The 13,272-nt window shown below is 32.4% G+C and overlaps 1 protein-coding gene across 1 annotated transcript; it reads right to left on the bottom strand.

The window, feature by feature from the left end:
- Positions 1-188: 188 nt before the first annotated feature.
- On the bottom strand, positions 189-1,083 carry LOC117629183 (the record flags this gene model as incomplete). The annotated part of the gene is made up of 1 exon (XM_034361686.1): positions 189-1,083. A coding segment is annotated over exon 1 (895 nt), but the record flags the coding sequence as incomplete, so codon positions are not given.
- Positions 1,084-13,272: the final 12,189 nt, after the last annotated feature.

The raw sequence follows: 13,272 nt of genomic DNA, 5'->3' as shown, positions 1-13,272 counted from the left end.
ATAAGATTTCGCAGCCTTCTCAAAGTGCATAAGTATGTGATCACGCTTTTTCAACTTGAAAGTGCGTTTCATGTTCCCCTTCATATGATAAAAGCATATGCCATGTTGTGCAGTTGGAAAAATTTTGTTCCACACATTCTCTATGCTAACATTGCGATCAGAAATAATAACAAGATTGGGACACTCACCAATGGCTTCATGAAGTTTAGTGAAAAACCAATGCCATGATGCATCCGTCTCCAAATCCCCGATCCCAAAAGCAAGAGGATATATATTTCGATTACCATCGAATGCATTTGCTACAAACATAACACCCTTGTACTTGGATTTTAAATGAGTGGCATCCACGGCTATAACTGGGCGCATGGAAGAACGGAACCCTCTAATACATGCGCCAACCGCCATAAATAAATACACAAAGTGATTGTTCTCATCAGTTCGGATGTCAGTTTTTGTGCCGGGATTCATACGCTCCAATTCATAGCAATAAGCTGGAAGGATATAATATGCCTCCTCCGTTGATCCTCTAATGGACAATAGAGCTAACTCCCTTGCTTTCCAAGCTTTCGAATAATGGATGGTGCAACCAAAGTTGTGTTTCACATCTCTCATAATGTCACTTGGTGTGTATATTGTCCGACAATCCTTCAACTTCCTTTTAAGTGAACTGGCTACAAGTGCTGCGGTTGCTTGACGATGCTTGTCACTTACAAACCTCAAATCACATTCATGGACAGTTGTACACCTCACAATCATGAAGCTGTATTCTCCAATTCTCGATGCTCGGACCCGCCATGGGCATGGACGTTGACAACAAACCACAAGCAACCTCTTAGTGCAAGAGAATTGCACCTTAAATTCAAAGTGGCCTCTTAATGCCGTCAACCGTAACTCCGTCAACAATGTTTTCTTACTAGAGAAAATTTGCCCAACTGTAATTTTCGGATTCCAATCGCTTCGTGAAAACCCGCTGTCCAAATATGCTTCTTCATCTTTTACACCGACTGCATTATACCGATTTTTTTCACCCATTTGACTCCAATAATGTTGACGAGTGGGTTCAGATTCTCCTCCTAAACGCATTTTTGGCAACTGGGCAGCTGTGTTCAAGCACCCCAAATTAGGAGGGGCAGAGTACACTGACACTTCATTTCTTTCAGTACCATTATCACCACCATGCATCTCCTCCACCTCGCTAAAATCAATCATATCCATAAAATCTGTCCCTACTTCACCTCCCAAATCAGTGACATTTGTATTATTCCAAGTTACTTCATTGCTTTCAACAATGGCAACTGAAGAATGACCCATCCGACTACTATCTGTCGTGATATGCATACTATGAACTACATCATTTGTCAGTCCTTTATCTTCTATACTCACGAGTAAGGGAGCTAGTTTTGAAGGTGTTACCTCGAAATTGTACTTCATAAAAAAAATTGACATCATCATCGTCCTCAATCTTTATGTGCTTCCACTCATTCGAGGCCACCAAAACTGAGAATTTTAAGCAAATCTTGTCTTCCCTGATGTTTGTATTACCAATCTGATGCACACGGTCCAACAGTTCAGCAAATTTGATGGTCCGTGGAACTATTAAGCCTTTTGAGTCACCCCCTTCGTATTTGCACATCTTCTTCGAGGTGACCCATTTTCCATTGTAGCACACGAGAATAACAATTGTCTCCATTTCTGACCATGACAAAACAACATTTCATTAACACAATAATATAACCACAATAAACATACAATACAATAGCAATATAACCACAATATAATGAAATATAGGAGCAATATAGAGGCACTATAATAGCAATATAACAGCAATACGACTGTAAAATAAGAGGAACACAACCACAGTACACTAGTAACACATCAGAATCACACTATACAGATCTACTACATCAAATGGAAAATCCCAAGTTTCAAGATTCACATATCCAGACCAATCTAAATGGAATTGGTACAAACCCAGATGAATGAGCATGAATATTCAACAAAACCTAACCCAAAGACATTAAAGCCAAAACGAATTTAACACAAACCCAAACAATCAAACTATAACTCATTTCACATAATCCCACTGATATTAACAAAATAACCATCAACACTACCTTTTCGGGGTCGGCAATCCACTAGAGCTTCAAGGTTGCAAGCAGCTATTCAGAAGACATAGCTAAAGGGAAGGGTTCGCGATTCCAAACAGAGACAACAGATCGAATAGGGGAGAAAGAGATAACGAAGCTACAGAGATAAACGGCTGCGCTATGAGAAAGAGAGCAAAGAGAGAGACAGAGAGTTGTGCTAGAGAGAGAGAGAGAGCCAAGATAGAGAGAGCCAAGAGAGACCCACAGAGCTGTGATAGACAGCTACCAAAGAGAAAGCGAGTTGTGCCAGAGAGAGAGAGAGAGCTGTGTGAGCTAAGAGAACAGAACAAATTTCTGAACTTGTGAAAAATCAGCAATAAGGGTACAATAATTTTATATTTATAGGTGATAGTTGTACAAAAATTGGGAAGGGGTGGTATTTTTAGTTAAAATTATGAAATGGGTATCATTTTAAGCTATTTCCCGCGGTAATATATGGTGTTTTTAGAAAAAATATGTAATTTACTCCATAAATTACGGGCAAGATGTCGCGTTCTCATATATATAGGCCTTTTACACTATAACTTACCGGTAAGATATGTTATTTTTTTGAAAAATAAGGTATTTACATCATCAATTACGGGTAAGATGTAGCGTTCTCAGATATATATTGGCCTTTTACACTATAACTTACCGGTAAGATATTGTGTGTTAGAAAAACAGGATATTTACTCAATAACATACAGATAAGATGTTGCGTTTTAAGATATATAGGCCTTTCACACTATAACTTAACGGTAAGATATGGTGTTTTTAGGGAAATAAATTATTTACTCCATAAATTACGGGTAGGATGTTGCGTTCTCAGATATATAGGCCTTTTACACTATAACTTACCGGTAAGATATGGTGGTTTTAGAAAAATATGTTATTTACTCCATAAATTACGGGTAAGATGTTGCGTTCTCATATATATAGGCCTTTTACACTATAACTTACCAGTAAGATTTAGTGTTTTTTGAAAAATAAGTTATTGACTCCACCAATTACGGGTAAGATGTTGCACTCTCAGATATATAGGCCATTTACACTATAACTTACCAGTAAGATATGGTGTTTTTAGAACAACAGGTTATTTACTCAATAAAATACGGATAAAATGTTGTGTTCTCAGATATATATATATATATATGCATTTTATACTATAACTTACCGTTAAGATACGGTGTTTTCACAAAAATAAGTTATTTAATCCACGAATTACGGATAAGGTGTTGGGTTCTCATATATATAGGCCTTTCACACTATAACTTACCGGTAAGATATGGTGTTTTTAGAAGAATATGTTATTTACTCCATCAATTACAGGTAAGATGTTGCGTTCTCAGATATATAAGCCTTTTACACTATAACTTAAAGTTAAGATATGATGTTTTGACAAAAATAAGTTATTTACTCCACGAATTACGGGTAAGATGTTGGGTTCCCAAATATATAGGCCTTTTACACTATAACTTACCGGTAAGATATAGTGTTTTTAAAAAAATAAGTTATTTAATCCATTAATTATGGGCAAGATATTGCGTTCTCAGATATATAGGCCTTTTACAATCTAACTTACCGGTAAGATATGGTGTTTTTAGAAAAAACAGACTATTTACTAAATAAAATACGGATAAAATGTTGTGTTCTCATATATAGGCTTTTTATACTGTAACCTATAGTTAAGATACCGTGTTTTCACAAAAATAAGTTATTTACTCCATGAATTACGGGTAAGATATTGGGTTCTCAGATATATAGGCCTTTTACATTATAACTTCCCGGTATGTTATTGTGTTTATAGAGAAAAATGCTATTTACTCAATAAAATATGGATCAGATCCCTAAACCCTAAACAATTTTGCACTATAAGTTACCAGTAAGATATGGTGTTTTTAGAAAGAAAAAAAAGTAATTTACTCCATGAATTACGGGTAAGATGTTGGGTTCTCAGATATATAGGCCTTTTACTATAACATACCGGTAAGATATGATGTTTTTAGAAAAATAAGTTACTTACTCCATCAATTACGGGTAAGATGTTGCGTTCTCAGATATATAGGCCTTTTACACTATAACTTACCGTTAAAATACGGTGTTTCCACACAAAAAAGTTATTTACTCCACGAATTACGGGTAAGATGTTGGGTTCTCATATATATATGCCTTTTACACAATAACTTATCGGTAAGATATGGTGTTTTCAAAAAAAATAAGTTATTTACTCCATCAATTACGGTAAGATGTTGCGTTCTCAGATATATAGGCCTTTTACACTATAACTTACCGGTAAGATATGGTGTTTTTAGAAAAAAAAAATCTATTTACTCAATAACATACAGTTAACATGTTGCCTTTTCAAATATATAGGCCTTTTACCCCATAACTTTATGGTAAGATATGGTGTTTTTAGGAAAATAAATTATTTACTCCATAAATTACGGGTAAGATGTTGCGTTCTTAGATATATAGGCCTTTTTCACTATAACTTAGCGGTAATATATGGTGTTTTTAGAAAAAATATGTTATTTACTCCATAAATTATGGGTAAGATGTCGCGTTCTCATATATATAGGCCTTTTACACAATAATTTACCGGTAAGATATGGTATTTTTTTGAAAAATAAGGAATTTAAATCATCAATTACGGGTAAGATGTAGCGTTCTCAGATATATGTTGGCCTTTTACACCATAACTTACCGGTAAAATATTGTGTGTTAGAAAAACAAGATATTTACTCAATAACATACAGATAAGATGTTGCGTTTTAAGATATATAGGCCTTTAACACTATAACTTAACGGTAAGATATGCTGTGTTTAGGGAAATAAATTATTTACTCCATAACTTACGGGTAGGATGTTGCGTTCTCAGATATATAGGCCTTTTACACTATAACTTACCGGTAAGATATGGTGTTTTTTGAAAAATAAGTTATTTACTCCATCAATTACAGGTAAGATGTTGCGTTCTCAGATGTATAAGCCTTTTACACTATAACTTACCGTTAAGATACGATGTTTTGACAAAAATAAGTTATTTACTCCACGAATTACGGGTAAGATGTTGGGTTCCCAAATACATAGGCCTTTTACACTATAACTTACCGGCAAGATGTAGTGTTTTTAGAAAAATAATTTATTTAATCCATTAATTATGGGCAAGATATTGCGTTCTCAGATATATAGGCCCTTTACAATCTAACTTACCGGTAAGATATGGTGTTTTTAGAAAAACAGACTATTTACTAAATAAAATACGGATAAAATATTGTGTTCTCATAAATAGGCTTTTTATACTGTAACCTATAGTTAAGATACCGTGTTTTCACATAAATAAGTTATTTACTCCATGATTTACGGGTAAGATGTGGGGTTCTCAGATATATAGGCCTTTTACACTATAACTTACCGGTAAGATATGGTGGTTTTAGAAAAATATGTTATTTACTCCATAAATTACGGGTAAGATGTTGCGTTCTCATATATATAGGCCTTTTACACTACAACTTACCAGTAAGATTTAGTGTCTTTTGAAAAATAAGTTATTGAGTCCACCAATTACAGGTAAGATGTTGCACTCTCAGATATATAGGCCATTTATACTATAACTTACCAGTAACATATGGTGTTTTTAGAACAACAGGCTATTTACTCAATAAAATACGGATAAAATGTTGTGTTCTCAGATATATATGCATTTTATACTATAACTTACCGTTAAAATACGGTGTTTTCACAAAAATAAGTTATTTGCTCCACGAATTACGGGTAAGATATTGGGTTCTCATATATATAGGCCTTTTACACAATAACTTATCGGTAAGATATGGTGTTTTCAAAAAAAAATAAGTTATTTACTCCATCAATTATGGGTAAGATGTTGCCTTCTCAGATATATAGGCCTTTTACACCATAACATACCGTTATTATACGGTGTTTTCACAAAATTGAGTTATTTACTCCATCAATTACAGGTAAGATGTTGCGTTCTCAGATATATAGGCCTTTTACACTATAACTTCCCGGTAAGATATGGTGTTTTTTGAGAAACAAGCTATTTACTTAATAACATACAGTTAAGATGTTGCGTTTTCAGATATATAGGCCTTTTACCCTATAACTTTACGGTAAGATATGGTGTTTTTAGGAAAATAAATTATTTAATCCATAAATTACGGGTAAGATGTTGCGTTCTTAGATATATAGGCCTTTTACACTATAACTTAGCGGTAATATATGGTGTTTTTAGAAAAAATATGTTATTTACCCCATAAATTACGGGTAAGATGTCGCGTTCTCATATATATAGGCCTTTTACACTATAACTTAACGGTAAGATATGGTATTTTTTTGAAAAATAAGGAATTTAAATCATCAATTACGGGTAAGATGTAGCGTTCTCAGATATATGTTGGCCTTTTACACCATAACTTACCGGTAAGATATTGTGTGTTAGAAAAACAAGATATTTACTCAATAACATACAGATAAGATGTTGCGTTTTAAGATATATAGGCCTTTAACACTATAACTTAACGGTAAGATATGGTGTGTTTAGGGAAATAAATTATTTACTCCATAAATTACGGGTATGAGGTTGCGTTCTCTGATATATAGGCCTTTTACACTATAACTTACCGGTAAGTTATGGTGTTTTTAGAAGAAAAAGTTATTTACTCCATCAATTACAGGTAAGATGTTGCGTTCTCAGATGTATAAGCCTTTTACACTATAACTTACCGTTAAGATACGATGTTTTGACAAAAATAAGTTATTTACTCCACGAATTACGGGTAAGATGTTGGGTTCCCAAATATATAGGCCTTTTACACTATAACTTACCGGCAAGATATAGTGTTTTTAGAAAAATAAGTTATTTAATCCATTAATTATGGGCAAGATATTGCGTTCTCAGATATATAGGCCTTTTACAATCTAACTTACCGGTAAGATATGGTGTTTTTAGAAAAACAGACTATTTACTAAATAAAATACGGATAAAATGTTGTGTTCTCATATATAGGCTTTTTATACTGTAACCTATAGTTAAGATACCGTGTTTTCACATAAATAAGTTATTTACTCCAGGAATTACGGGTAAGATGTGGGGTTCTCAGATATATAGGCCTTTTACACTATAACTTACCGGTAAGATATGGTGTTTTTAAAAAAATAAGTTATTTACTCGATTAATTACGGGTAAGATGTTGCGTTCTCAGATATATAGGCCTTTTACACTATAACTTACCTTAAAATACGGTGTTTTCACAAAAATAAGTTATTTACTCCACGAATTACGGGTAAGATATTGGGTTCTCATATATATAGGCCTTTCACACTATAACTTACCGGTAAGATATAGTGTTTTTAGAAGAATAAGTTATTTACTCCATGAATTACGGGTAAGATGTTGCGTTCTCTGATATATAGGCCTTTTACACGATAACTTAACATTAAAATACGGTGTTTTCACAAAAATAAGTTATTTACTCCACGAATTACGGGTAAGATATTGGGTTCTCATATATATAGACCTTTTACACAATAACTTATCGGTAAGATATGGTGTTTTCAAAAAAAATAAGTTATTTACTCCATCAATTATGGGTAAGATGTTGGGTTCTCAGATATATAGGCCTTTTACACTATAACATACCGGTAAGATATGATGTTTTTTGAAAAATAAGTTATTTACTCCATCAATTACAGGTAAGATGTTGCGTTCTCAGATATATAGGCCTTTTACACTATAACTTACCGGTACGATAAGATGTTTTTAGAAAAACAAGCTATTTACTCAATAACATACAGTTAAGATGTTGCGTTTTCAGATATATAGGCCTTTTACCCTATAACTTTACGGTAAGATATGGCGTTTTTAGGAAAAGAAATTATTTACTCCATAAATTACGGGTAAGATGTTGCGTTCTTAGATATATAGGCCTTTTACACTATAACTTAGCGGTAATATATGGTGTTTTTAGAAAAAAATATGTTATTTACTCCATAAATTACGGGTAAGATGTCGCGTTCTCATATATATAGGCCTTTTACACTATAACTTACTGGTAAGATATGGTATTTTTTTGAAAAATAAGGTATTTACATCATCAATTACGGGTAAGATGTAGCGTTCTCAGATATATGTTGGCCTTTTACACCATAACTTACCGGTAAAATATTGTGTGTTAGAAAAACAAGATATTTACTCAATAACATACAGATAAGATGTTGCGTTTTAAGATATATAGGCCTTTAACACTATAACTTAAAGGTAAGATATGGTGTGTTTAGGGAAATAAATTATTTACTCCATAAATTACGGGTAGGATGTTGCGTTCTCAGATATATAGGCCTTTTACACTATAACTTACCGGTAAGATATGATGTTTTTAGAAAAATAAGTTACTTACTCCATCAATTACGGGTAAGATGTTGCGTTCTCAGATATATAGGCCTTTTACACTATAACTTACCGTTAAGATACGATGTTTTGACAAAAATAAGTTATTTACTCCACGAATTACGGGTAAGATGTTGGGTTCCCAAATATATAGGCCTTTTACACTATAACTTACCGGTAAGATATAGTGTTTTTTAGAAAAATAAGTTATTTAATCCATTAATTATGGGCAAGATGTTGCGTTCTCAGATATATAGGCCTTTTACAATCTAACTTACCGGTAAGATATGGTGTTTTTAGAAAAACAGACTATTTACTAAATAAAATACGGATAAAATGTTGTGTTCTCATATATAGGCCTTTTATACTGTAACGTATAGTTAAGATACCGTGTTTTCACATAAATAAGTTATTTACTCCATGAATTACGGGTAAGATGTGGGGTTCTCAGATATATAGGCCTTTTTACACAATAACTTACCGGTAAGATATGGTGTTTTTAGAAAAAAAAGTTATTTACTCGATTAATTACGGGTAAGATGTTGCGTTCTCAGATATATAGGCCTTTTACACTATAACTTACCGTTAAAATACGGTGTTTTCACAAAAATAAGTTATTTACTCCACGAATTACGGGAAAGATATTGGGTTCTCATATATATAGGCCTTTTACACAATAACTTACCGGTAAGATATGGTGTTTTCAAAAAAAATAAGTTATTTACTCCATCAATTATGGGTAAGATGTTGCGTTCTCAGATATATAGGCATTTTACACTATAACATACCGGTAAGATATGGTGTTTTTAGAAAAATAGACTATTTAATAAATAAAATATGGATAAAGTGTTGTGTTCTCAGATATATAGGCATTTTATACTATAACTTACCACCAAGATACGGTGTTTTCACAAAAAATAAGTTATTTACTCCATGAATTACGGGTAAGATATTGGGTTCTCAGATATATAGGCCTTTTACATTATAACTTCCCGGTATGTTATTGTGTTTATAGAAAAAAATGCTATTTACTCAATAAAATACGGATCAGATCCCTAAACCCTAAACAATTTTGCACTATAAGTTACCAGTAAGATATGGTGTTTTTAGAAAAAAAAAAAAGTAATTTACTCCACAAATTACGGGTAAGATGTTGGGTTCTCAGATATATAGGCCTTTTACACTATAACATACCGGTAAGATATGATGTTTTTAGAAAAATAAGTTACTTACTCCGTCAATTACGGGTAAGATGCTGCGTTCCCTGATATATAGGCCTTTTACACTATAACTTACCGTTATTATACGGTGTTTTCACAAAATTAAGTTATTTACTCCACGAATTACGGGTAAGATGTTAGGTTGTCAGATATATAGATTTTTTACACTATAACTTACCGGTAAGATATGGTGTTTTTAGGAAAATAAATTATTTACTCCATAAATTACGGGTAAGATGTTGCGTTCTTAGATATATAGGCCTTTTACAATATAACTTAGCGGTAATATATGGTGTTTTTAGAAAAAATATGTTATTTACTCCATAAATTGCCGGTAAGATGTCGCGTTCTCGTATATATAGGCCATTTACACTATAACTTACCGTTAAGATATGGTATTTTTTTGAAAAATTAGGTATTTACATCATTAATTACGGGTAAGATGTAGCGTTCTCAGATATATATTGGCCTTTTACACTATAACTTACAGGTAAGATATTGTGTGTTAGAAAAACAGGATATTTACTCAATAACATACAGATAAGATGTTGCGTTTTAAGATATATAGGCCTTTAACACTATAACTTAACAGTAAGATATGGTGTTTTTAGGGAAATAAATTATTTACTCCATAAATTATGGGTAGGATGTTGCGTTCTCAGATATATAGGCCTTGTACACTATAACTTACCGGTAAGATATGATGGTTTTAGAAAAATATGTTATTTACTCCATAAATTACGGGTAAGATGTTGCGTTCTCATATATATAGGCCTTTTACACTATAACTTACCAGTAAGATTGAGTGAAAAGCCTGTTTTTTCTGAAAACACGATCCTTACAGGGAAGTTAAAGTGTAACATGGCTACATATCCAAGAACGCAATGTCTTACCCGTAATTTAATGAGTGAAAAGCCTACTTTCGTTAAACACCGTATCTTACTAGTAAGTTAAAGTGTAAAATGCCTATATATATGACAACCCAATAGCTTACTCATATTTTATTGAGTGAAAAGCCTTTTTTTTCTTTTAAACACCATATCTTCCTGGTAAGTTATGGTGTGTAGTGCCTGTATATCTAAGAACACAATATCTTACCCGAATTTATTGAGTGAAAACCCAGTTTTTTCTAAAAACATCATATCTTACGAATAAGTTATAGTGTGAAGTGCCTATCTATCATAGAACTCATTTTGATACCCGTAATTTATCGAGTGAAAAGCTTATTTTTCTTAAAACACAATACCTTGCAGGGAAGTTATAGTGTAAAACGCCTACATATTCGAGAACGCAATATCTTACCCGTAATTTAACGAGTGGAAAGCCTATTTTTCTTAAAACACCATATCTTCCTAGTAAGTCAGAGTGTAAAATGCCTATATATCGGACAACTCAATATATTTCCCGTAATTTATTGAGTGAAAAGTCTATTTTCTTAAAACACCATATCTTACCAGTAAGTTAAAAGTGTCAAATGCCTGTATATCTGACAACGCAACATCTTACCCGTAATTTATTGAGTGAAAAGCCTTTTTTTTTTTTTTTTTTTTTTTAAACACCATATTGTCTTGGTAAGTTATATTGTAAAGTGCCATTATATCTGAGAAAACGATATCTTACCCGAAATTTATTGATTTAAAAGTCTACTTTTCTTAAAACACCATATCTTACTGGTAAGTTATAATGTAAAGTGCCAACATATCTGAGAAAGCAATATCTTACTCAAAATTTATTGAGTGAAAAGCCTATTTTTCTTAAAACACCATCTCTTACCGGTAAGTTATAGTGTAAAATGCGCATATATCTGATAACGCAATATCTTACCCGTAATTTATTGAGTTAATACCCTGTTTTTCTGAAAATACCATATCTTACTGGTAAGTTATAGTGTAAAATGCGCATATTTCTGAGAACGCAATATCTTACCTGTAATTTATTGAGTTAATAGCCTATTTTTCAGAAAATAACATATCTTACAGGTAAGTTATAGTATAAAATGCCTATATATCTAGGAACACAATATCTTACCCCTAATTTATTGAGTAAAAAGTCTATTTTTCTTAAAACACCATATCTTATCGGTAAGTTATAGTGTAAAGTGCCTATACATCCAAAAACGCAATATCTTACTCACAATTTACTAAGTGAAAAGCCTATTGTTCTGAAAACACCATATCTTTCAGGGAAGTTACTGTGTAAAATGCCTGTATATATGAGAACGCAATATCTTACCGGTAATTTATTGAGTGAAAACCCTATTTTTCTGAAAACACCATATCTTAACGGTAAGTTATAGTACAAAATGTTTATATATCTGAGAACTCAATATCTTACCTGTAATTTATTGAGTGAAAAGCCTATTTGTTTTTTGAAAACATCATATCGTACCAGTAAGTTATAGTGTAAAATGCATATATATCTGAGAACTAAAGATCTTACCCGTAATTTATTGAGTGAAAATGCTATTTTTCTTAAAACACCATATCTTACAGGTAAGTTATAGTGTAAAGTGCCTGTATATCTGAGAACACAGTATCTTATTCGTAATTTGTTGAGTGAAGAGCCTATTTTTCTGAAAACACCATATCTTCCCGATAAGTTACAATGTAAAATGCATATATACCTGACAATTCAATATCTTACCCGTAATTTATTGAGTGAAGAGCTATTTATTTAAAACACCATATCTTACCGATAAGTTATAGTGTAAAGTGCCTATATATCTGAGAACCCAATGTCTTACCCGTAATTTATTGAGTAAAAATATTTTTTTCTTAAAACAACCTATCTTACCGGTAAGTTATGGTGTAAAATGGCAATATATCTGAGAACGAAATATCTTATCCACAATTTATTGAGTGAAAAACCCTTCTTTTTTTTTTTTTCTGAAAACACCATATCATACCAATAAGTATAGTGTGAAGTGTCTATATATCAGAGAACGCAATATCCTACCCGCAATTTATTGAGTGAATAGCCAATTTTTCTGAAAACACCATATCTTACTAGCAAGTTATTGTGTAAAATGCGCATATATCAGAGAACGCTATATCTTACCCTTAATTTCTTGAGTGAATAGCTTATTTTTCTGAAAACACCATATGTTACCCATAAGTTATAGTGTAAAATGCCTATATATCCGAGAACGCAATATCTTGCCCGTAATTTATTGCGTGAAAAGCCTATTTTTCTTAAGACACCATATCATACAAAAAAGTTATAGTGTAAAGTGCCTATACATCTGATAACGCAATATCTAATCCGTAATGTATTGATTGAATAGCCTATTTTTCTAAAAACACCATATATTCCCGTTAAGTTATAGTGTAAAATGTCTATATATAAGAGAAGGCAATATCTTACTCGTAATTTATTGAGTGAAAAGCCTATTTTTATGAAAACACCATGTCTTCCCGGTAAGTTATAGTGTGTAGTGCCTATATATCTCAGAGCGCAAAATCTTACTCGTAATTTATTGAGTGAATAGCCTATTTTTCTGAAAACACCATATGTTTCC

This window comes from Prunus dulcis, chromosome 5 (assembly GCF_902201215.1).
Source record: "Prunus dulcis chromosome 5, ALMONDv2, whole genome shotgun sequence".
Lineage (NCBI taxonomy): Eukaryota > Viridiplantae > Streptophyta > Magnoliopsida > Rosales > Rosaceae > Prunus > Prunus dulcis.
Note: the sequence above shows the minus strand (reverse complement) of the source record. Positions and strands in the feature narration are given on the sequence as shown.